We start from the raw sequence: 25,660 nt of genomic DNA, 5'->3' as shown, positions 1-25,660 counted from the left end.
GACATGAAAATAATTCCCTACAACGAACGTCTGTTGAGATAGAAATAATGAAATCCACAACATCGCAATAAAACATACTGTAAACTAAAAGTTGTATGAGATTTGAAATACATTCTGACATTTTATAAACTTTATTGCAAGATCTTCTATTAATGACACTATAAAACCGTGACTGGGTCGAAATTCTAACTTTTTCTTTCAAAAATATATGTCGTGGTTAACAATAAATTTAAAATAGTCGCTATAGTAGTACTATCGAGATTTTTCTTGAATAATGTATAGAAATATTACCATAAATAATGCATAGTACATTGTATCGGAGCATCTTATATCCATGAAATTTCCTCATGAATTTTTTTTCTTTGGGTTATTACAACTTGATTTATATAGCTTCCATCTAGGATAAGGTTACAAAATATCTTCTATCTTCATATGGCTATGGATTTGGAGATAATCCCCGTATGTCAGGACCTCACGGTGGTAAGTGGAGTTTATTTCTAAGCTAAGTCAATGAGTACCATTGAAACTACGCTAGTAGTAAAATCGTACATATGATCTTCGACGACTTGCCGATTCCACCGTAGTAAGACAGAAGTAATATGTCTTATATGTTCTGGACCGCCAGATATACGTTTTCATTGTAGATTTCTATCTTACTTGCTTGGTTAAATGGTCAACGACTATCTTTGCAAGGCATTTTCGTGTAGAAAATACTTAAATAATGTTTAATGTGTAACATCTTTCCGCTCGATTGTTTCGTAAAAAGGAACGAAATCTTGTTACAGGATACCAGAAAAACGCACGCTATTTGATTTGACCAAGAAGCGCGCACGGTAGCGGATTGCTGATTATGAGATGGTGCCGAATCGTTTTAGTTGAGGTTGGTACGACGACGAACTACCAACATAATGGATGCGTGTATGTGACGAGAAAGAGAAAGAAAAACAGTATTATAGCCATGCAGTGTCGTGTATAAAATTTTATTTTATAGTTATATGTGTAAACTATATTAACAAGAATAATTATTTGATCTAAAATGTAATATTATGTTATTGTAAAATTGTTTTGGAAGATGTAATTATTTGTTAAAAATTGATACACACATAAATCTATATATTTTATATAAAGTATAAAATTTCATATTCTTTAGAATTTAAGTTACAATTACGTATTTAACACGACTAGAATAAGACATGCGCGATCGTAAAAGCTCCGTAAAATAGAACTATATATAGTTAACTTCACATGTATTTCATGTAAATTTTATAGTAGAGTAACAAATCAGATTGTACGCCTCATCTGCGGCTACAGTAAAGATTTGTAGTTAATTTTATATAACATCAAAGTATCACAATCAATTCATTTTCATAAAAACGTTAGCATGAAATATATTATGCAAAATTTGACGAACAAAACACAACAGTTAAACTTTTCCACCATTTATTCGTTATTTATCACCGCGTTTAAACAAAGAGTTCGCTCCGCGTTTACTCTAACAGCAATTTAACTTTAGTTACAGCCATAGCGGATTACGTTAATACTATTATTCTAAATAACAAAGTTACATCAAATGTTACTTTATAATCGAAGTTATTTCTTTTATTTAATTAAAGCTTTCTAGCTAGCCTAATTTTAAAAATCGTTGGTTCAGCCCTTAGGCGTCCACTGCAAGGCATTGATCTCATCCAAAGATATCTATAGCCAGCAGATATACCATAATCGCCACGTTTGGTAGACAGGTTGGCAATCGCGGTGTGGTACTATTGTACGCAGAGGATGGTGCTATCCGACCTCTGGAAACTTGTTTGTATGCAGTGATAATTAATGCAAAAAGTGTAAAATATTTAAGATTGTCTCAGATCTCTACTGCTGCGCTACCACCGTTCAATTTTAAAAATCAAATGGTATCAATTTATATGGTTTTTAAAAGTTATTTATTAATAACAGATTTTGTTATGTTTTAATGGAGTCTTACATAGATTGATACGTATTAAAACTTACACACTTCGCTTCCAAGAAACTTAAAAGGTCATTAGAATTTGCCAGAACTTTCTTTGGATGTCAGCTTCTCAGAAAAATAAAATGAAATATCTCCCTATTAAAAATAAAAATGTAAATTAGGGAAAAGTACGGACAAAGAAAGTGTATATAAATCGGTATTTATAAACTTTTTTAAGAGTGTTGTTGTGGGGTTTCTTTCTGCTTATTCTTCACAACTATAACACATTACGAAGCATATTAGTGTCAAAAATAAAATAGATTTAAAAAAGTGGACGACCAATAAGCATCCTCTCAAAAATTCAAGTAAATTTCAATTCGAATCATTCATTTATTCAAATCAGTTCAATTTAAATAAATTATTTTTTTCCTTAAAATGATTCATGTATAGCTAATTTGTTTTCAATTAATGTACACCCTATCCAAAACCATTGGTATAAGAGGTCACCATTAACGTAAGATATCGTAGCAATCAAAACCATTCTTAAAACTCCGATTACTATACATCGAAACTAATTATTGTTTACTATCTGACCAACAGACATTGTGCTGCCATAGGCCAAATGCCTGTTTTATCCAATAGAAAAATAAATTAGTGTAATAAGTTTCAGAATTATCAGTTTACTATTGTTGATTAAATGTTTAATACGTTAGTTAATTTGGATCGATAAGTACTGACCGATACATCTATTAAATAAACGACAATAAGAATTTACAACACCTGAATTGCCCACAGCAAAGAAAACAGACAAGCGACTATGCATTTTCGAAATTTATTTTTCCTGACATGAATACACAATGCAAAAAACGGACTTATTTTTATATATAGTATATAGCGATCGTTGTTTTTTCATTGTTTACTATAAAAACGATTCGTTATATTTTGTGTAGTCTAGCTTATTTTCCCTGTTCGACTATAAGATAACAAGGAACAATAAATCTAACAAATAAGCTGTGCCCTATTACAGGATAATCTCTCTTAATGCTGCGAAAATGAGAATTAGATACGCGTATAATTTAAGGCTCAAAGTTTGATAACAATTGCGTTATATATAAAAACGAGAACGTATTAATTAAAGTTCTAATTACTTTTTTACACATTTCAAAATTAATCTTTATTGAACAGATAATGAAATAGAGAATTTAATTTCAAAAACGACTTTTGTATTAGTTTGAGGAGTTTGAATAAAATTAATAAAAGTAATTTTTTTATTTTTTTAAATTACTACAGGTAATTTATCTATTTCTAATAGATCGTTGGCAGCTGAACTAATTATCGAGGTATTAATAAGATTTATTAATTTTTAAAAAGATTATTCCTTTTACAATAGTATAAGTAATATTTATTGAACTTTAGTGTTTGTGTACAGCTGCGCAGAATTTGCTCAGTGGCAACATGATTTTACTTAAGAAGTAAATTTTCAACTTTTTCCTTTAACAAGTTCAGGGGTAAGCGGGTAAACATTGTTTTTACTGTTTAAATACCAGGTTACCATTGTCGACGTACAAAAGCTTTTATATTAGAATAATTTATAATTATATATTATTAACAATTTTTAAATTTTTATTCTCGTTCCAGTTAGCGATTTATATTTTGTGTTTTCTCGAAAAGTGTTATTGAAATTTAAAGTCGGGGTTTTTCCAACTTTTAATTTCCATCTTTAAGTACGATTTAACGCATCAGTTTAATTCTACCGACACCTACTTACTAGTGTTTGGGTAGATGTTGAGTTGGAGCATGCTAAATCGATTAGTTGCCAATATTATATTGGCAACTGATCAAGCTATTGTTTAGCTCTCACGTATACCTTTTAATTAAAATATTAATCATAGATTAAATTGGGATCCCTTCATGAATGCCGTAGAGTGACCGTCCTACCAAGCTATTGGAAAGCTTGACTTAAAATCAGAATATAACAACCCTAGTGAAGTCACACGAGAGGGTCCACTGGCTTAATTATTGTTATAAACATTGCGATATGTGGCAAAAATAGAACGTCTCCTCTATCTTGTCTTAGACCTTAAACTTTAAGCGCAAAGATATCGTAAAATAATAATGGTACAACTTAAGGCGGTCATAGCTTTTGTAGTTATTGATATGATATGACTTTCTATCTTGTACTTTAATATGATGAGCGTTGAGAATATTTAAAAGAAAAGTATTTCTTTGTACATAATTTTCATTTAATTAAATTATCCAATTCAAAAATTAATATATGTAATAAAGTAACCTATTCCTGCTAATTTATTATTTAGTCAATTACCTAATATAATTAATTATACATTGCACATATAGGTTGATTGATTTTAAGTGAAAAGGGTTTAAAGGGAAAATGTATAATTCATTTGTTGTCAATTAACATATGATAAACCCTTTTAAAGAACAATAGATTCAGAGATAATAAATTACGCACTAATAATGTACAAGTATTAAAAAAATGTTTTCAAAATTCAGATTACATGTTAAATTAATTATTGCCTACACTCTGTCCCTGAAGACATGAAGACTACCATAATACAAAAAATAAAATATCTCATATATTTCAGAGTCATCACTTTGTACAAGGTGATTTTAAAAAGGTGCAAAAGCTTTAAATCTTATTACTGGCAAAGAAGCTATACAATCACCCCTTTAAAGTTTTCACTCTGATCATTAACTTACTTTTACAGACCAAATTTAGCCTGTTTAATTTGAATGCATAAATATAGACTGATTTTTTTAACGTGAGGAAAAAATGATTACATGCAAGATAATATATTACAATTCATTTATAAGTTATTAAAATCGATAATACTTAAAATCATTATTTATAAGTTGAATTTGGTGTTCTGTATTTATTAGAGAAACGTTTAATTACTTTCAAAGATACTTTACGACAAACCAGAAGATACTCATAAATCAAGCCTTAACATAAATCTACTTTCCAGCGACGTCTCCTGTCTTTTGTCTTAATTAGTACCCTTTGCGAAGCTGGATTTCTTTCCCTATTTAATGTGATGAAGTTTCTTTATAGCAGAAGTGTGGTTTCGCTTAAATTTAAATAATTAAAATGAAGAAAAAGAATGAAGTATTTGTTGTATTAAATTGTTGAACTCTGTTATAGGTTTACGAAATTCTTATAAGTTTCACAGGCTAACCTATATTCATACGAGTAGTTTGGTTAAAATAAATTAATAAAATCTCAATGTCATAGATATGGATTTTTATTTCACATCGTGTTTACGTTTAAAGATTACATTCATCAATTTTAACTTTAAAGGAGGGAAATAATTACAAGGAATTTTAAAAAATAGTAAGAGATATGTAAAAAAGTTTGAAGACGTGGAAAAATAGTAACGACGAAAAAGTTCTCACAAAACTATTACAAAAAGTACTTCAAACGTTATAATAAAAAAAAATCTTCTTCGTCAAGAAGAAGCAAAAAAAACGTTATTTACTACCCATAATACAAACGTCTACAGGAAAACTACGAAAACACTCGTAGCTAAATCAACATAAAATTTTATCTCTTTGAAAAAGTTTTTCTTCGGAATAGCTTATCATGAAAAACGTTACATGCCACACAAGTTAACCAGACCATGTCATAAGTTGTTTACATGTCGGCCACTAAACGTATGAATAAAATTGTCAGATTCGAACGTATTTATATTACATAAGCTACAAAAGAAACTAAAACCTTCCTTGTGATAGTGTTCTACTTATTTCTTTTACTAAATATATTGTTTGAAAAATATCGTAACTATAATAATATTGCTCTTATTTAATATTTTTTTGAATCAAGGCTGTAGTTGTGTGTGTGCTTATAGTTTTATTTTTTGTTTTGACTAGTGTTATCTTCGTATTTATCTTCTTATTTACGGAGGCTTCTTCCAAATATAGGCACGATCAACGGTCTTGCGCTGCTCACACCTTATTATGACCTTAACAATGATGTTGGTCCTTCTAAAAGGGGACAACCTACGCCACGTCTACCAGCTCATGATTGCCAGTTGTGAGCCTTTCGGCCTTATTTCAGCCATAGGTCGTAAGCTGCTAGATATAGGCTTTTAGGCCCAGGTCTTTCAATGCCCGTAACAAGGCCATATGTCCACCTTATGGTTGGATGATCTAGGCTTCACTCGCCGGACCATGGTGTCCACACCAAAACATTAAGACCCTCGATGCCCTCTGTTCTGCGCACTATGTCCCTATCCTCTTCCATTTCTTAAATAAGACATGACATACGGTTTAAAAAGCACAGTTGGATTCGAGACAAACAAATTTTATTTACAGCCGGAACTCTAACAAATAATACCACTGCAAAAGCAGCCATTACGTTGTGATTAAATTGCCATCCTCATAAAGATGTAGCACTTAACTATCTTTTACGATGCTTGTCGACTTGCTTCTATGTTCTATGTAATGAGTGGTTAGTCATATTGTTATCATTAAAGACGGAATTATTAAACCTTTTTTTCCATAATTGGTAATTTTTTTATATGCCGAAAAATATCCTAGTGAAGTTTTATGCGCTTGCGGCAGTAGTTTCGGCAAAATTCGTTTTTATCTGACCTCTACTAAGTGAAAGCAATAATCATCATCAACGAAGGACATTTTCATCAAGCAGCCTGCATCCAGCGACGGCATTATTGAGATCATCTGCCCACTTTGTAAGTGTAGTTTCTAGGCTGCGCTTCCCAGTTTCGTGATATTCACTCCAGATCCTAAAGGCCCCAAATATCTACCAAATTTTAAGTCTTCAAACCTTATGGTTCCAGAGACATCATGATGAATCAAGACATAGATGGAAATAAATATCTTAATTTTTAGATTTATGTACATTTTGTACACACTTATCAAAGTAAATTTTAAAAATTATTTACATTTATAACACGAAAACATAAGATCAATGTACTTTTATATTATAATAGAAGTTTTACTGAAGACATCTCTCACCTTAATTGAAATGTAGACTAGGAAAGTTAAGTTTGCAAAAACTATAATTTACATAATTTCGCTTTTTAAATATTTAATTAATATGTTTGTCGCGCAATAGCTATGGTAAAGAAAAAAATATACTTTTGTTTCGACCTATACATAAACGTTAACGAACAACTTTGTTTTAAACATAGGAATGAAAAAGTTTCTTTAGTAACTTTTTGAATCATTTGCGAAAAGGTTCACGGTATAAGCAATTTAGATTCAACACGTGTTCGGTTTTCAGCCCACAGAACCGTAAACACAATGACTTTACGAAAAAGTTTATGCGTTCCAGGTTATTATCTGAGGATTTTTTTTTCTTTTTCGAATTTTAGCTAGAAAAACTTTGACCATATTAACAAAGTTATTGTAATTTACTCTTTATATCAACATATGTCAATTTGGAATAAAATATGTGTATATTTTACACGTCCTTACACTGAAATTTGAGAATACTATTACTATATATTATCATTATTGCTATTAAATAGCTTTATTTACTGTAGCTTTTTTAATGTTTAAAAAAATTCGCTTTAGGAATTCATTTGTGTATTTTATTATCCAATTACGATCATTTATACTTTTTATACACTTGTGTTCGTCATGAAAAGAATGCCTGCAAAGCCCTATTTGGAAGAAATTACAAGCAAATTGAGCTCCCTCATAATGGCGTCATTTAACTTAAAGCTACGATGGATTCAAACGCGCCATGATCTGATAAGAACTCATTCTCCGGCAGGTTCTTTTGTGATCACTTTTAAAACTATCATAAATACTGTAGTTAAAGCAATTCACATCCACGCTTTATTATTACTAAAAAATCTTTACCACAACTATTATTTATCCTTTATTATATTTAATCATCTGAATTTCAATAACGTAGTTTATTTGAAATTTCATTATACTATTAATTGGAATAATCACATTTTGATGTAGCTTTTTCTACAGATGTTACGAGTATAAAAAAATTATCATATATTTTTAATAACATCATAGACATGTACAAATCTGTTCAAACCTATTTGTGTAATAAATATTACCTTGTTACAAAATTAACATTTAATATTTCCAAAGAATAGAAGTCATGTATTCACTATAATGGACAACTCCGTTACAATCTCTATAGTATTTTAATACTAGAGATTTAATAGAAATTTATTTCTACCGAAACCGCTGTACCGCGCCTAAGGAAAATACGACGGGGTGTAGGCTAAGAAAAAGAACAAGAGCGCCGCCGTCGTGAGCGTTGGCAGCGGACTAATAGAACGATGCCGCTAATTCCCCTCACTAAGGGAGGCCTAGCCGCACAAATACCCAAGACGCCGTATAGCGGTTCTGGTATATCTTACATGAAGTAATACTAATTCAGACAATACATAAGTTTTTTTTACTACATATCAGTTGGTTTTTAATTCATAATTTGAACAATAATGATGTTCGGTTTTTAAATGAAAACCATTTTGTTCAGTAGTACTTTATTTATCCTTCGTTGCGGTGATTTAAGCAAATACACAATAAATTAATACAAAGTATGAAGACTGTATAAATATTTGAGAGTTACCTGAATATACACTCTGTTTAAGCAATAAGCTAACCCTCGGGAGGTTATCAAGAGTGTCTTTAAATTAACATATAAACGAACACAGTATCATCGGGAAACCGGACATAAATAACATTAAAAAGTAAAAAAAAAACAAGTATGTGATCTAATCGAAAATAAGAATAACTTCTCTCTATCTCTCCTTGATTGAATGTAAAAAAAAAAATGATAAACTGTAAGTCCAAAAATTAACCTTTCTTCTATCATATTTAATGGATTCAGGCGTTACATTGCGGAAGTCCATCCTAAATAAGAAAGGACCAATATCTAGCCACCTCCGCACATGCAGTGGTTGTCGTGCATGAAAGTGCACCGCCCGCCAGCCCGCTCATAAATGCGCATGCGACAGACAATGCAAACTACACAACCGCCACCGTAAATTCACTCAACACGTGTTTCACCCCTCCACGGGGCATCTTCAGGAGTTGTTACACAGATTAGTGCTACTCGGTGTTTAGTTTAGTGTCGCATGCGCATTTATGAGCGGGCTGGCGGGCGGTGCACTTTCATTAAGTTAAAGACAACTTTATACAGTAATTCTCCTCCTCGACTCATCTCCTCATTGTCGAAGGTCGTCATCTCTTGGACACGGTAAAACCTTCAACTTCGTTTAATTGCCACACTAGTTGCTATGTTTGGCACCATGAAGAGCAGCATGAAGTTTGTTGGCAAAAGACAGGCGGATAATGCCGGACCACCTAATGTGACTACTACCTTCCCGGTTACCATCAGTTATTCGTGATTTTGACTGTCCTTTATGTGTCCTAGCAATGTGGTGAAAAATTCCAGATTTTGGTGCAGGCAGATAGCTGAATGACTGGTAATATTGAGACCGCGCAAAACGGATTCTTTAGTATGAGACGTCCACATGTCCACAGAATTTGCAGCTTATAACTCCAGTACCACACTTAGTAAGTATTTACATGATCTAGATCGACCTTTATTGAGGTCCACATTTCTGACCCGTAGTTAAAGAAGAAGTTAAAGAAAATAAGATAATATCAAGCAATTGATCGGTTTTTATTTTGACATTATTCCGGTATAATCTATAACAATCAAACTTTTAAATAAGATTAAATAAACGCGAAATTTCTTAATGTTAACTGAAACGCTTATCGGAGAACAATGGAATTACTGAAACTTTCAAGTCGGCTACGTTTGATGCTCTAACAGCTAATGGCTGATTTAGCCGATGAGCGGTAAAATGCACGACGATATAAAAGTTTTAATACCATTTACAAACTGTTAGATTATTTCCCGCTACAACATGATACCATTAAAACTACTGCTAATAATTATATACTCGTATATATACATGTATTAAGTTTATAACAATACTTTTTTTAAATGCCCTATATATACTTAGATATAAGTTTTTTTTTCATATTGTGATAATTTGTATTCGTCATTCATATATATTTATGTACATATATATAAAATGGCAAACGGGTCTTAGACAGTGAGGAGAATTAATGTAATTTTATACATTAATATTCAAGGAACAGATCGTTTTAGGCATGTTCGGGCCTGATATAGAGTTCAGATCCCTATATTGGCATTCATTACTCGGATCTTGACATTATAATTTATAGTCCGAATAAATTAATAATTGCAGCATAGTAACTATTAATGTTACAAGATCTTTGGTTACCGCCTTAACATGAGAACGACCGGGTAATCGTAAAATTAAGCAATATAAATAAAATTTCTTGCATCTTCCGATAGTTAAAAATAATACAAATTATTTAATGATAAAATTTATAATAATAATTCAAAACGAATATTGAAATAAAATCTACCCACAAATTTACGTCCTGTGAACACTAATATAATAAATTTGCTTATGTCATTTTTAATTATTACCCACTTACTTAAATTCTTTATCATCATTTTAGCCGTAGAACGTACACAGCCAACAGACCTTCACCATAGATTTCCAATAGAACAAGTTGAAAGCGGCCCTCATCCAGCATCTTTAAACTAGCCTAACAAAGTCATCTGTCCGCCAAAACCTCAAAGAGTCAACGGTCATCAGTTTTGTGCACAATTTGGCCTGTCCACTGCTACTTCAAGTTGCCAATCTGCTGGTAAGCCGGTTTTGTTCGCCCGTCTACAGAATTCCTCATTCAAGATTCGATCCCATAGAGATCTCGACCACGGCCTTCTCAATTATATTAATGTATTTTCAAATTTTAGTTTAATGTATTTTTAAGTTAAAATCATGGTTATAAAAATTAAATTGATTTTGTTGAATAAGTGTATTATAAAGGTGGCTTTGTGCAATTTAGCTACTCACATAAATTTATACAAACACTTTTTATTTTTTTTTAAATTTGAATATAAAAATATGTTTAAATTTACTTTAGCTATTTCTCGAATATTAATGACCTTGTTCAAAAATGTCTCTTTCACGGCATCTGTGAATAAGAGCTTTCAGATTCGCGCTTTTTAATCAATCAAAAAAATTTGCATCGTGCCCATGAGACTTAAGAAAGTACTTATCGACTTCATTTATCGGCACACGATATATTTAAATAAAGTTTATATATAATTTTGTACATGGAATCTTTCTTTCTCAAAGTTAAATCTTCGCGAAATTTATATTCATTAATAATCTTTTAATAAAGCAACTAGCATCGAAATTGTCACTTAAATATTAAATTTGTATTGTTTCGCCTTTATTCGTAGTTTTTTTCCGAATCTCAAATTGTAGAGTCACTACCAACTAATAAATAAGTCATAAAACGTGAAGGGTAAGTTAAAAAATTAGTCACCCTGTGAAAGTTATAACTAGTGATGTAATTATTGAACGTTCGCAATGTCATGGTTATCAAGAGGGCGACGCAGTAAATTTTTGGCTACATAGCCGTGACTAGCTTATTTTAGATTTATTACATAACTCTGTGTCGCAAATTTGGTTAAACTGTGTAGATTGTCAAATATTATTTCGAAACTCTTTCTCTGTATCGCGGAGCATTTGGTGCTTCTCGCCGCCCGCCCTTAAAGCAGTAACTTCCGTCCCCGTTTCGACATCAGGACATGCGTCTCACATCGAGCCCCGTTAGTCTCGATGCACAGAACTGTCATCACTCTTATGCACATGACTAGGCGGCCGCGCCCGCCTAACCCGCATTCAAGCGAAGGCGGTCTGGAGAGGCCCGTGTCACTCTCGATCGCCGAGTAGTCTTCGTTTCGCACAACTTACACTACACCTCATTGACTACACTACTATACACCTACACGGGTACAGTCCATCTACGTGTGTGCGTCTTCGTTGTAACTAGGGTACGATCACCCAGCGTAAATTTTAAGTCTGACCTCCTATTTCCGCGGACTCGATTTCGATGAAGCTGCACAAAGCTTAAATCGGCTAGCAGCAGACCTCAAACACATCAAATGAAAATTCAATGCAATTATTATTATGACGCAACTTCCAAAGATTACTTCATTTATACGACGGTCTTCACTCGCGTGATGTCCGAATCCGACTTGGAGAATAACACCACTCTCGCTCTTGAGAGTGAGAAGTAAGAAAGTAGACGTGAGAAGTATAACAGCGAAATCTCTCATGTCCTGCTTAGGGATTTAGGGTTTTCGACAGCAAACATAAACTAATTTCTGGAACGGGCTTCCAAGGACTCTTTGCCTTAGTAGGATCATTTAAAATTTGAATGTAAATACATTGCAAGAAGGCCTCCGCCAAAGGGTTCCGAGGGTCTAAAACTCCGAGGACCGCGCAGGGCTCCTCTCCTTACAAGGCTTTAATAAAAGTTACATATCTCAAATATTTCTGTAATTAATGTTAAAAATATATGCTAAATTATATAAGCTATATGGCATAAATAGCTTATATAATTTAGCGTATATAAAGTAAACACAACAGTATATCAAAATTATGTTGTATTAATAGTCCTTCATGTTACCAAATTTAAGTCGTTCAGAATCAATTACTAAAGAACTTTACCCATATGTTTATACAGATTTAAATTATTGAACTTATCGCATCGTCTGTGAAGTTTCTGGCAATTTATAACTTGAATATTATTTGCACTGCGTGTTAGGGTTTCTATCAATTGTTGGCGGTGCAGGGTAATATATAGCAAAACTCTGACATCTCTTCGAATTTTAATAAAGTATCAGTAAATCTTTATATTATATAAACATTTGAAAACTCAAATCTGCATTCAATTGAAATATTCAGTTGGCTTTTATTTTCTTATTTTAGTCCTTCGTTAATTTACTAATTTTAGTACATATTTCCAAACACATCGCTTTCTTTTTAAATGTACGTCAAAAGGCATTCTTGAAATTTTAAATATATGAAATTCATTTATCGGTTATAATGTGCATGTTTTTCGATATATCGGGGAACATGTATAAATAAAACAAATCGTAAAAAATGAATTAATTTATTTTTATTGACATATATTTAGTTATTCGTTAGACAGACAAATACACATATCTTTATTATTAAAAGAAATGAACAATGATATCGAGAAGTATAAACTACTCCTCGATATCTTGTTGCAACTTTATGTAAATCGTTTCGGTTAGAAAAACAAACACATCCGTTTATGAAGAAATTCATTTTATTTAAAAATATACCTACCACAGAATTAAGCGATACGAGAAAAAATGTGTAACGCTCACACAAAATAATTTTAAATAACTCTGTGTATACCTCAATTAATAAATATTTATTGAAATTTGCAATAAATTTTATCTCGAAATTTTCAAATATTTCTACACAGAACTAAACGACACAAAAAATAAATAATGTGTTACACCCTCACAAAATAATCTTAAATAACTGTGTAAATAATGCAATTAATAAACATTTAATGTAATTTACAAAAGATTTTTCTTTAAATGAAACATCTAGAAAGTCTTATTACTCCTGTTAAGTTAATTTCTATTTAAATATTATTACAAAACATACAAAATTATTCTGTACGTAACCATTTAATGTATCCTAAAATTATTGAGTTTCTATTTGTTAAAGGAAAATTAAAATAATTAAGTGCAAGTAAATAAGCATTTAAATTTTTGAACATTTTATTTCTTATTATAAACGATAGTTATTGCTTACGAAAAATAGACACAAAGACCCAATTTAAGTGGTCCACATACTTATATTTATAGCTATTAAATTTCTAATGACCGAAACACATTTATTTTTCTACTTATTACAAACACGACTCTGTATGGTTTTTTAATAAAAATGTTCCAAGTGGACAACGTTCACTTCCTTGTTAAAAGTCACTCTTGGAAGTCATCGTGTCAACGTAATTTCAGTGTCACTTGAGCTTCTTGAGCTTTCTTTAATTACGTCTAGTTCTCTGTTCGATAGAGAAGAGTGTCGCGAAAACTTTTGCATGTTACTATATTCGTTTTTTTCATCAACACTGTCACGAAAAGGCTCATTTACATTGTAGTCTTTTATCTCGTTGTCGTCATCTTCGACCACGTCATTTATCTCTACTTCTAAAACATGATTTTCCTTTTCTCCGTATACATTAAAATTTCGTTCATGGCTAAGACTACGTATCCTATCAAGGTTATGTTCTAAATCGGTTATATTTTCATTTTCTATACACGACACATCATTGAACTTCCATTTGACACTTGAATTAAAATGTTCGACTCCTGGGTATATCCCTATACTATTACTTCTATGCCCGAACACCGGACAGTTCGGAAATTCTCACAATTCTGAATGTCTACCGTTACATATTTTATTCAGATTCCCCTCATCCAAACTTAAATTTGATCGAGATCGACCACAATCAAGTTCGGCATTTGGTCGAAACAGACAAAAATCTGAATTTTTCATTCTACACTGCCGCGAACAAGACTCTATTTGAAAAGCTGATCGATCAAATTGCCTATACTCTGTGGGACCATACCCATCAAATAATCTAGGATCATGCTTACAACTATTACTGGGGCAACCTTTAAAGGATCCTGTACATCGAAGTACGTCTCTATGACAAGCTTTTTGTATAGCATGCAAAGAAGTTGATGAAACTGTACGCTCTAAAATTTCTCCCCAGTATTTCTCTCCAAGACCTTCGAATTCACCTTTCGAGTGTAAACCATCAGATGTGATTGGTGAACCACAACAACCTGTAGGTTTTTCATATAGAGCAAATGTCTTCTTTCTGCGACAACAGACCTTTAAGCAAAAAACGAATTTATTACGAATTTATTTACTTTCAAAGTCATTGAATATTTTTGTTGTTATAAATACTTACGTAATATTGGACTAAGTCATTGCTTATTCTTCTAAAATGACTGTTTAAAAGCCAATAAAGGAACGGATTCCAAAAACTATTGCTTAAAGCTAGCCATGTAACAATGAAGTCAAGTGACGGTGGAACCTACGGAAATAATTGTGAAATAAGTAAATTCAATAAAGTAACAAACACATAGAAAAGATTTCTTACTTTACATCCAGTGCACGCCGCAACTACTTCTTTTATAGTAGCCGGTGTAACCATAACGATAAAACCTAAAGACATGGCCGCCATCGTACGAGATGTGCTAACACTGTGAGGACGAATTGGAGCCTGAATTTGCTAAAGAAACAAATCATATAAGAATTAAAATCGTAACTTTATATCAAAGTACAAGACTATAAATTTCGAATGTAATGAAGAAATTATAAACACTAACTACAGTTTCCAGTTCTCCGTTGGTGTTTTTGGGACATGTTATTGGTATGCCGTTAGGTCTTGTACGGTCTTGATCACATTTACTCCTTGTTTTACTGACATGGAATCCTGATCCATAGCAGTACATCAGTGCCATAGTTGTTGGAAAGTAATATGCGCAACAAGATAATATTCTGAAAAAATATTATAATTTTTAATTTCTTGCCAAATCTATAAGATCATTATTTCATCATCATGCGTGCATAGCAATAATTGAATTATCAAAGAAATTTAAAATTCATTACAAAAAATGTGACAATGTATTTTACCTGAAAGCTACTCTGCTATGAAATACATCGCATGCCATTAAACCGGTGGAATTGAAGTAATATCCTGATCTAGGCAGAACCATAACGGCAAATAGTGAAACTGACAATATCCACGTTATGCTTATAACCAATACGCAGCCCTGCAATAGTAGACAGTGATAAAATTTCTGTACCCAAACTATAATAAGCAGCTAATAAATTAACTGGGCAATTTACATGAAAATATGTTTTTATTTAAGGAAAATCGTTTCATAGATATTTTGGTCTTAGTGGCATTCACTAGATCATAACACACCCTACGTATAACAATGCCAGATTCAGCCTTTGTCGTCTTAAGACCAAAAACTATAGGTCCTTATAGTCTATTAATCACTAATTACTGCTTTCCGTACAAGGGATCACAATATTGTTCAGAGACAGCGAATCTAGCTGCTGCTAGATTCGCTGTCTTCTGCTGTCGCTGTCTGTAAAAGAAGCCTTTCATTTAAATAGACTTAAATTAATAAACCGGTAATAAAGATCTTTAAAATTTATTAATAAAATATTTACGAGGATCAAGTTACTTTTGATCAAGTTATTCTGCGTTCCCCAGAATTTTAACATTTGAATATCAAACAAAATAATTAAAAAATTATATGGAGATACAGCATTTAATTTTTCTATTAAATACATTGTAATGTATCGTTTAGTCACGTCATACGTCAATGTATTAGCAGCCTAGAGATAAAAGACTTTATATCCAAAATACTAAATAATCTCTTTACTGTTCACAAGTCAATACGATATTGTATTCAGTACAATAAGGCCCAAGTTTTCTTCAAATTAAAGATTGTAAGTTCGTATTTCAAAATATACAGCATACCTTTTTACTTGAGTGCTTTTGATAAGTGTTTGGATGCAGCAAGTATAGATACCTGTCCATCGCCATGCAAACTAATATAATTGCGCTTTGTTGACTAACAGCTCCACGTAATAATGCCTGTAATTGCAAATATTCATGTTTCATTATAGATAAACAGTCGTGATTCACACAGTCCAATCCCTAGCTTTTAGTCTCCGTGTATCACGGTCCCTAACTACTCTTAGCTTTATAAAATACATGTTTGGTGTAGTAGGAATTTTTTCTACTAGCCACTGGGAGTGGTCCCAGCGGCGGATGGACAAAATTCCTGCTACAAAAAAGATGCAGATCTTTTTTCGTGAATAACTTATTTGTCGGTACGTTTTCGGATAATGTAGAAACTAAAAATTCTACGAGTGACTTCTTGAACTAGACACTTTTTGTGAAGCTGTTTTAAAATGGAATTACAAATATAAATTGAATAACTAGAGAAACGGATTTGATAATTACCGTACCGTACGACTTATACTTGTGCAAAGGTAGGCCTGCGATTGAGCATTGAGACTTGCGATCTAGGCCGCGGGTGCGATTCCCCGGGGGCAGTTTATATGATTCACATTTTGTGCATTAATTGTATAGGATAGCCACTGCTCACACACAGATTTCCAGACGATAGGCAACAATATCCTGCGTGCCATATTACCACATAGCGCCAACCTGCTTGTCAAGTGTGGCAATTATGGTATACCTCCCTTTAGATATCTTTGAGAGAGGTGGATGTCTTGCAGTGGGCGTCTATGAGCTGAAACGACTTTTTGAATGATAAATTTGTATTTACTGTACTTTTTGAAGCTTTCGTATAAAATAATAACAATAATGAATATCATATTCATTAACTAACGATGAACTTCAGTTTTGCACAATGAAAATTTGTGCCTTAAATCTGGATGAACCAAATTAAAACTATATAAACAATCTAATAGTTCTCAAGGGTCTATCTTTAAATCGGTTTCATGTGTATGATTTTATTACGTTGACTGTATTTAAGATTACTTAATAGCATACTATTAAATTAAATACAAAGGAATAAAGACTCAAAACAAAGAGCAAATAATTACTAAAATTATAATAAACCTAACTTCTAGTAGTCGTTTTTGTGTTTAATTTATTAGTATGTAATGTGTAAAAGTGTTTAATTTATATATTTTAATGTTTTTGTTAGTTTATTGAGATAATTATATGTTTAGACCTAAGAATTATCTCATAAACTGTAATTATAATTCATCTAATTAATAAAGGTATTGTACTTGATAAAATTAAATTAATATTTGGTAGTTGAATAATTATTATAGAGGAAAATTAATTATGGAACAATAACAACAGAATAACGGTTTTGGCACGGAAGGCGCGAAGTCTAAGAATTCATAACTTTAGCGGCCTTGTATATTTTCTGCTTAGTCATTAAAGGACCCATTAGCCAAAGCGCCATGAAGAACTTGATCGTTAAACTTTTAGTTATATAATTGCCTGCCAATAGCATTCCATGACGTTAATAATTACGAACATAATAAGAAAGGAAACCTACCACGAAGGTTTAGCTATCTTTTACTCATTAATCTTAGTTTATTACACGGTACGACAAAAGTTATTAAAATACAAAATCTTGAGGATCTTCTACATTGATCCATCTCTATTCTAGCAGAAGAAGAAAAAAAACTGGGAAATATTTCATTTATTCACTCATATAGTCTACATATTTATTTTAGTCACAAATATGAAATGCGTTTTCAAAAAAATAATATACTATATTAAAATTTAGTAAAACAACACCGCTTTAAATATAACATTTTGCTATAACTTTCCTCATTTCCTCTTCGCCGTCTTGATAACACTTGATAACTTTTAGTAACTTAAAATGGATAAACAACAATTACGAAGTACATAAAGCAAACACAATTTGTTTCATGTCTTTTTAAACTGATTTTACGAAAGGTTCGTTCTCAATAGCTGTAGCTAATGACTCTACAAAAAGTTTTCTTTAAAAGTTAAATGTTAAATGAACATCAAGACGGCAAATAGGTTTTAGTACCAATTTCTGTGGAACATATTAACAACTTTGTTTCATTTGGCGTTTTGTTTCAGTCAAGTTCATATTAAAAACTCTTTAAAAAATAGAAGAGTATACTTTTCAGTAGAATTTGAGTCTTTTTTGCAACATTTAATAGCCACCTTTCATCTATGAAGTTGCGTTTCAGTACAAACAATTGAAATTGTCTTTTTCAAGCCCCGAACAAAACATAGAAAAATAAAAAGGAAAAGTTTGTACGGTCGCATTTAATTTTTTCTGTTCTCGAATTTATCTTAAGCTTTATATATAAACGGTTTTTATAACTGCTAAATTTTGAATAAAATACCTATTTTTTTAATTACTAAATTAGGAACGAACTTGAACATTACTGTAAAAATGCTTCATCTTTTCAGTGCAAGAGACGCCTACAAGGCGTCTGCCAAAGATATCTATGTGGGGATATACCATAATCGCCACGTTCAGCAGGCGGGTTGGCGAGAGCAGTGTGGTAGTACGCGGAGGACGATACCGCCCATCCTCTAGAAATTTGTTTGTAAGCAGTGACAATCCCATATAGTTGATATTGTATATTATGTAAGATTGTATACCGGGAATCTCTTTGCATCAAGTTTGTTTGATTGCCTTTAATTAACAAATTTTCTACAATTGCTATAAATAATATATTTTGACTATATAATGTTATATCGAAAAAAAAAATATACTAAACATGATACGTAAATTATAAAAGTTTATCCTTGTAATAACATAATAACACAGCAATAATAATATAATAACACAGCTTGTACTTGCCTGAATTTGGCAAAATATTTCACCGTATGGCCAGCACTTGTACAATGCCGGTAGAAGCGCCACAGGTGCAATTAGTATACCAGTGAATAAATCGTTTAATGCTAATGAAGTCAAAAGGTATCGTGGCTGCAAATAAACATTTTTTTTATTTATTAGTACTTAATATTTTAAGATATGAAATATAACAAGCAATTTGGTACCCACCTGATTATCAATATACTTAACGTAACGTCGGTTATTCAACACACATATAAGTACGAGATTAGCGAAAACTATCCCCATAGACAGAGTGAATATAAATAAAGCCTTTAGAATATCCGCTGGCGCTGGAAAGGTTGAAGGCCACACTTTTCCATTCAGCCAGCACGAGCTATTAGAGAGAGATGGCGCTACAAGCAATGCGCCTTTAGTCGAGTCAAACATAGTCGGCGCCTGCGAATAGCAGCGCACTGTTCTTTTAAATAAGACATTTAGATCATTTGTAACGCTACACTTCACTTGTTTTAGATTTATCAATTAATTCTTGAAGTCCATACACCTTTGGAAAACCATCATCAGTGCAACTTAAATTCATATTTTCCCAAAAATTATTTCATATCATAATACTTGCAGGAATGAATCTGAAACAAAAAAATAATTAAAATAATATGAAGATATATTTAGAGCCGTAATGTATATATATATGTATGTATATACATACATATATATATATATATATATGTGTATATGTATAACGCCTAACAGTATTAGTTGTGCGTCTGAAAATAATACAATGTGTGAATACAGTATTCTCAAGATGCCATCTAAAATCTGTCATCATCTGTCAATTGGAAAAAGAGTTTGCTATTACCCTTGACAAGATTTTAAAAAAAGCAACCAGTCACAAAAAAATTAACTAAAACGTCATCTTTTGCTAATTAGGTAGTATCTAAATTAGGTCAAATTTACTTATTAACAATGTACGTCACTGGAAATCGCCATTTTTTTGTTCATCAAAATCTAATGAAAACGCCCCACATGTTATTTAGGTCAGGGATATATTGTTCTATTAGGTTCTGACGTGAACTTGGCACCAAACACCAGAAGCACTAGAGCGTTCCTATACCACTGTTTATACAAAACAAATTTAACCCCTTCTTGGCATCTTTCTGTACTGGTTTTTATGATTGAACTGAATACACTTACTGAATGTGAATAAGTTGAATGTATGAATATTGTTAGCAATAGTTTTTTTTATTATTTATACTACACCCTAAGCAATAAAAATTGGTATCTAGTAAACTAAACTTTGCATTTAATTACACAATTATTATAATACTCATAAATTAAATTATACACGTATATGAATATAATACATTTTAGTAGGTCATTAATTTTTTTTAAAGTTTGTACTGTGTTATACATAATACATAGCCGATGTATTTTGAGCAATGGTAGTCCAGCGGTAAAGGAATGAGACTTGCGATAATAGTTCACGGGTTCGATTCCTGGGATACAATTTTATTTTTTATTTACACTTTGTGCATTTATTATATATAATAGAATTGCCACTGCTCACAAATAAGTTTCCAGAGAATGTGCAGCAGCGTCCTTAGCATACCATAATACCATACTCGGATCCCCAACCAGCCTGCAAAGCGTTGCTTGTGGGATATCTTTCTATATCTTTTGGGAAGGCCTATGCCTTTCAGAGCGACAACAACAACCACTACTGTATTTATATCTTATTTTAGTATTGTAAGGAAATCTTACAGGCTAATGACTTAATTAATGTGATATTATTAAGCAACACTAATTAACTAATTAAACGTATAATTGTACTACATTTGCATCACGAATAGCTACACGAATGTACAACGGGTCAAGAATGTTATTTTTTTTTTCATGTAATGTTTAAAGAACAAAAATATTGTTGTCTTAATTTGAGTTTCACTACAGGCATAGTCGCGCAGAATAAATCCATATATAAATTAAAGGGATGCTCCTTAAAACGACTAATGACTTGTAAATATCACAATAACCATGTTACAGTAACAATTTTTGATTTTAATTTTCATTATTGATTTTCATGTTTTACTACAAAAATATGTCTAATATAAAACAAAAAGAAAACATTTACACCCTGACACTAATATAAAAAAAATTCTTAGTGTCCGAGGTCACAAGGCCATTGCTTATAAATGCACGAAGAATTGGGTCGACGCCAGCAAAACATGCTACGTCTAGAGAGAGACCCAAGGAATATAAATGTGCTATTACCATAATCTATAGATACGGTTTCAAAAGACATATATGAAAATTCATAAAAATCTACCTTCGTTTTTCGGTCGTCACAAATAGCGTGTAATTGATAATGATTTTTTCAAGTTGGGGGTTATTTATAAGCATATTTACATAATTATTTTTTTGTTTAAAATGGCTAATAGGCTTATTTAAAATGTTGTAACGATTAAAACAATATCTCTCCAACATACTCTCATTAAGTACATTATTTTTATTTCTATTATTATGAGTCAATAACTGAAATAATCTACGTTTTTGGATGGTGTACATGTTGGAAATATTAAACTAAGATAAAGCGAAGAAAAAAACACTTTTTTTTCACCTACTTTATTAGTCTTCTAGTTCTATTTTATCCATGTCGCAATAATAGTTATTTGCAATCAATGGTTATTAATCTATCAAGAAATCTGAATATTTTAATATTATGTTATGAGATCTCCCTGCCTACTACATATTGGTAGTCATAAAAAGATACCCCAAAAAGAAAACAAACATTCGTCATTCCGTAACAATAAGATAAGAAGATCGATAGGTTTTACGTAAGATTAAAAAGAAATGCAAAAGACGGCGCACAACTCGCAACTGTCTTTTTAGCCCATGAACGCCCACTGCAAGGCTTAGGCCCCCTCTATAGATATGGGGAGATGTACCATATCGCCTCGCTTGGCGGGCGGGTTAGCGAGCGAGAATCTTATATAATTAATACACAGAGTGTGAATTATATAAGATTGTATCCCGGGCTTTAAACCTGCTACCTACGCTCGCAAGTCTCAGTCCTCTGCAGCTGGGCTACCACTGCTATATATGCATCTATACAATATTGAAATAAATTCCAATTGTTTCATAACTTTTACCAAAAACTAATGTTACAATTGATCCATATGTTTTTAAATTATAAAACAACAATTTACAATTACGTACATGCTTTCCAAAGTTTTTGTATTATTTTTGATAAGTCCATAATAAAATAAACTCTGTGTAGAAAAGAAACCTAATTATTATTTATACACAATATAAGGAAATGTTTCAAAGTCCATATGCAAAGCTATGCGTTTGCGGCACTACTTTCAGACAATAAAATTTTTTTTGATGGCTTGTCAGGTAAACTTCGTAATGGCATCCATTTCATGAAGAATATTTTCATTGAAACGTGGCAGAGAAGACGATTTTTAGGATAAAGTTTGTCCTAACCCTGAACTTGTGTATTTTCGCGGATACCAATTTAATCGATTTGGTAAGAAAAATTTAATCAATGCTTCGACAAAAAAGTTGTTAACGCCGTAAATATGGAACATCATGAAATACAAATGAATAAATAGATACATTGAACGACGTTGCTCCGTATTGTGAAGTCCATGTTTCATGTATAACAATGAGCCAGTAATGTTATGTTATTGAAACTACGAGATAAATTCAAACACGTTAACAAATTCTTTTTTTTAAATATTCTTCATCTTCTGGCCCTATTACATATATATATTTATCTCTGTGTATTTACAACAATCTTATTATAAAATTGCGACAGAGTTTAAGGCAAAAAAAAAGGTTCAATGTAACACTTACTTTGTTACACGTTTTGAATTTTATATAGTACGTGTACATTCATTTTTAAGCTGAGTAGTCGTTAGTTTACGGTGACTATGGCACTCGTCACATCTCCGAGACATCTTAAAGATGAGCGCCTTGGAAGAATGAAAAAAAAAAACAAAGTTTATTAAGAAATTTCTAGAACAGTTTTTGCATGTTGTACGGTTCAGTTTTTAACACATGAATAAAATTATTAAAAATAACAAAAACTTAATAACACTATATGAAACGGTAACATAAATATTCACTGTATATCGTCAATATTTTTTTTAGTACAAATTGTTTTGATATCAGTATTACCAAAATGAGACAACATGTTTTTTTTTTATGTCCATTATGTTTTTGGCTAGTTTACAATAACCTTGATTCTATGGCTCTCTGGATTATTAATCAAAAGGAGAACTACTCTTAATGGAAGATAGTGTTCCATAGTAGTGCCAGTGCAGTTATACCGTCACAGATTGAAGAGTAGCTATTGATAGCCATTTACTAGTTGAATAAGAAAATTTACTATTTTTCTTACGATATGCTTGCGTACACGCTTCTGAAAAACTTCTATGCAGGCATTAATTAGTATTAGCTGAAATCCTACTACGTTTTAACATTTTATATGACATAAATAATGATTTTTCCGTAATCAGCAATGCCTTTTATGTGCCAATGTTTTTTATTATAAACAATGAAATATTACATAATATAAAATAAATGGAAAAGGAAAGCAACAGTAAAACAACTAATGATGCACATAATTTGAATTAAAATAGATAAATATTATACAACAAACAGAGTTGCATATTCCAAAGCCTATGGTTCTAATAGCAGAAATTATTAAGTAACACTAGACGTTTCGTACAACATATAACATCATAATATTATATTACGATCAGTTCTGTAGCTCGTTCAAGTTCTTAGATATCTACGCTAATGTTCAAATAAAACATGATATATATCTTAAAGCATGTTACTGTGAAAAATGAGATTGCAACGACTGTCAATAACGTAACAAACTCGTAGTTACGTGATCAGCTACGTAGTTTTAAAAATATATTTGGTTTAAATTCTACCTCTATGATTCTTAGTCATTTATTATTTATAAATAGATTTTACGCTAATAAAATAAAATTAAGGGTTGTAATAAATATTGTAAATGAAGGCAAACCTTTTATAAACACGTTTTACAAATTTTATAAAACACTTTAACCTCTCAAAACCGGCGAATTTATTCGGTTCATTATAATAAACCTCATTTACGTTACCTTTATCTCTATGTGGAACATATTTTGCAAAAAAAGCTATTTAATTAAATGTAAATATTTATAATAATTTAGTTTATAAATAGAAATGTTTTATAAATTTACCACGTTGTAAAAAAATATTTTTTCTAAGCTCACTAAACTTTTAGCCAAAGAAAAACGATTTTCATTGATTTGCCCCGTTGACAGTCATTTCCAAATAATATTGAAGAAGAAGAAATTTTTTTTGGTAACTGGTAGCATTAATGCTTAATCTTCTAGTTACTCTATTTAAGTAAATTAATCATTATCATCATTAAATTTCTCAACAGGACCGGTAGAATTAGCCAAAGAGCGTTTTCCGACGACCTCAACAAGGTTCACCCAAAAGGTTGACAGAAAGCCTTGTTAAAGTAGGGGTCCACTTCAAAACCTTAAGATCCAGTGACAATTCGCTCGGCGCGGTAGGTTACCATGCCACAGCGAAAGTGGTTCGCTCGTTAATCTGCTAGGCTATGTCGCTTTCTCTCTTTCATCTACGGTTCTCCTCATTATTTGGATCTCGTAGATAAATTCCGGCATCATGACTGATGACTCCTTGAGCCACTGTAAGCTTTTCATTGAGGGCTTACTCTATAAGAGACCACGTAAAAGATTAAATTTTTCAAATTTTATACCGTAGAGAATCCATACTACAATATTCCTAGCCGAGGCGTAAACCGGTCCGATAGAATCAAAATTCATGCGAAATTGAATAGAAGCAATGCTTAGCCAAGCTCAAACGAGACACATGCTTCCAAAAGCATCCACGTTACAATATATCATATCGTGCATAAACATTTACATCATAAGGATTATTTATTCAAAAATTGTTCTTAAATATATACATCTATATGTTGCAATGCGACAGGCTGATAACTTTTGGCAGTACAAAATCTGCAAGGACAATTAGTAATCAATAATTAATTTTTATACATTGCAATCAGAGTTTTGAAAATTGCTTCATCTAATTATATAATCATAACGTTATTTATTATTTCGGATTTGATATTTCTATAAGTTGTGGCAAATATTCATTAACAGTAATTTAGGTACACTTGCAGCTCTTTAAAGGTTTTACACCTATTTCTAATAAACCTGTATGTATAATCATACATCGTTAGATATTTTAATAGGTAATAGTAGTGCGTAAAGGCTAAACATAATATTACATCAGTTGAGAAGTAACGTTCAAGATACTGGTTTTAATTAAGAGGAACAGAAACCACATTTTGTAATAGAGTGCACGTGTCGCTGTAG

General features: G+C 31.7%; 1 protein-coding gene across 1 annotated transcript; it reads right to left on the bottom strand.

Annotated features, from left to right (window-relative positions):
• Positions 1-14,178: 14,178 nt before the first annotated feature.
• LOC137918356 (trace amine-associated receptor 8b) lies at positions 14,179-19,728 on the bottom strand. Its single transcript, XM_068761133.1, has 8 exons — positions 19,464-19,728; positions 19,260-19,385; positions 16,403-16,519; positions 15,541-15,680; positions 15,234-15,405; positions 15,005-15,136; positions 14,813-14,938; positions 14,179-14,733 (listed from the first exon to the last, which is right to left on the bottom strand). The coding sequence occupies exons 1-8, from the start codon at positions 19,680-19,682 to the stop codon at positions 14,263-14,265; spliced, it is 1,503 nt and encodes a 500-aa protein (XP_068617234.1). The 5' UTR covers positions 19,683-19,728; the 3' UTR covers positions 14,179-14,262.
• Positions 19,729-25,660: the final 5,932 nt, after the last annotated feature.

This window comes from Battus philenor, unplaced genomic scaffold (genome assembly GCF_028537555.1).
Source record: "Battus philenor isolate CCGP_79_NKW_IND1 unplaced genomic scaffold, ilBatPhil1.0.hap1 SCAF_14, whole genome shotgun sequence".
Lineage (NCBI taxonomy): Eukaryota > Metazoa > Arthropoda > Insecta > Lepidoptera > Papilionidae > Battus > Battus philenor.
This window is presented reverse-complemented; position numbering and strand designations above follow the sequence as displayed.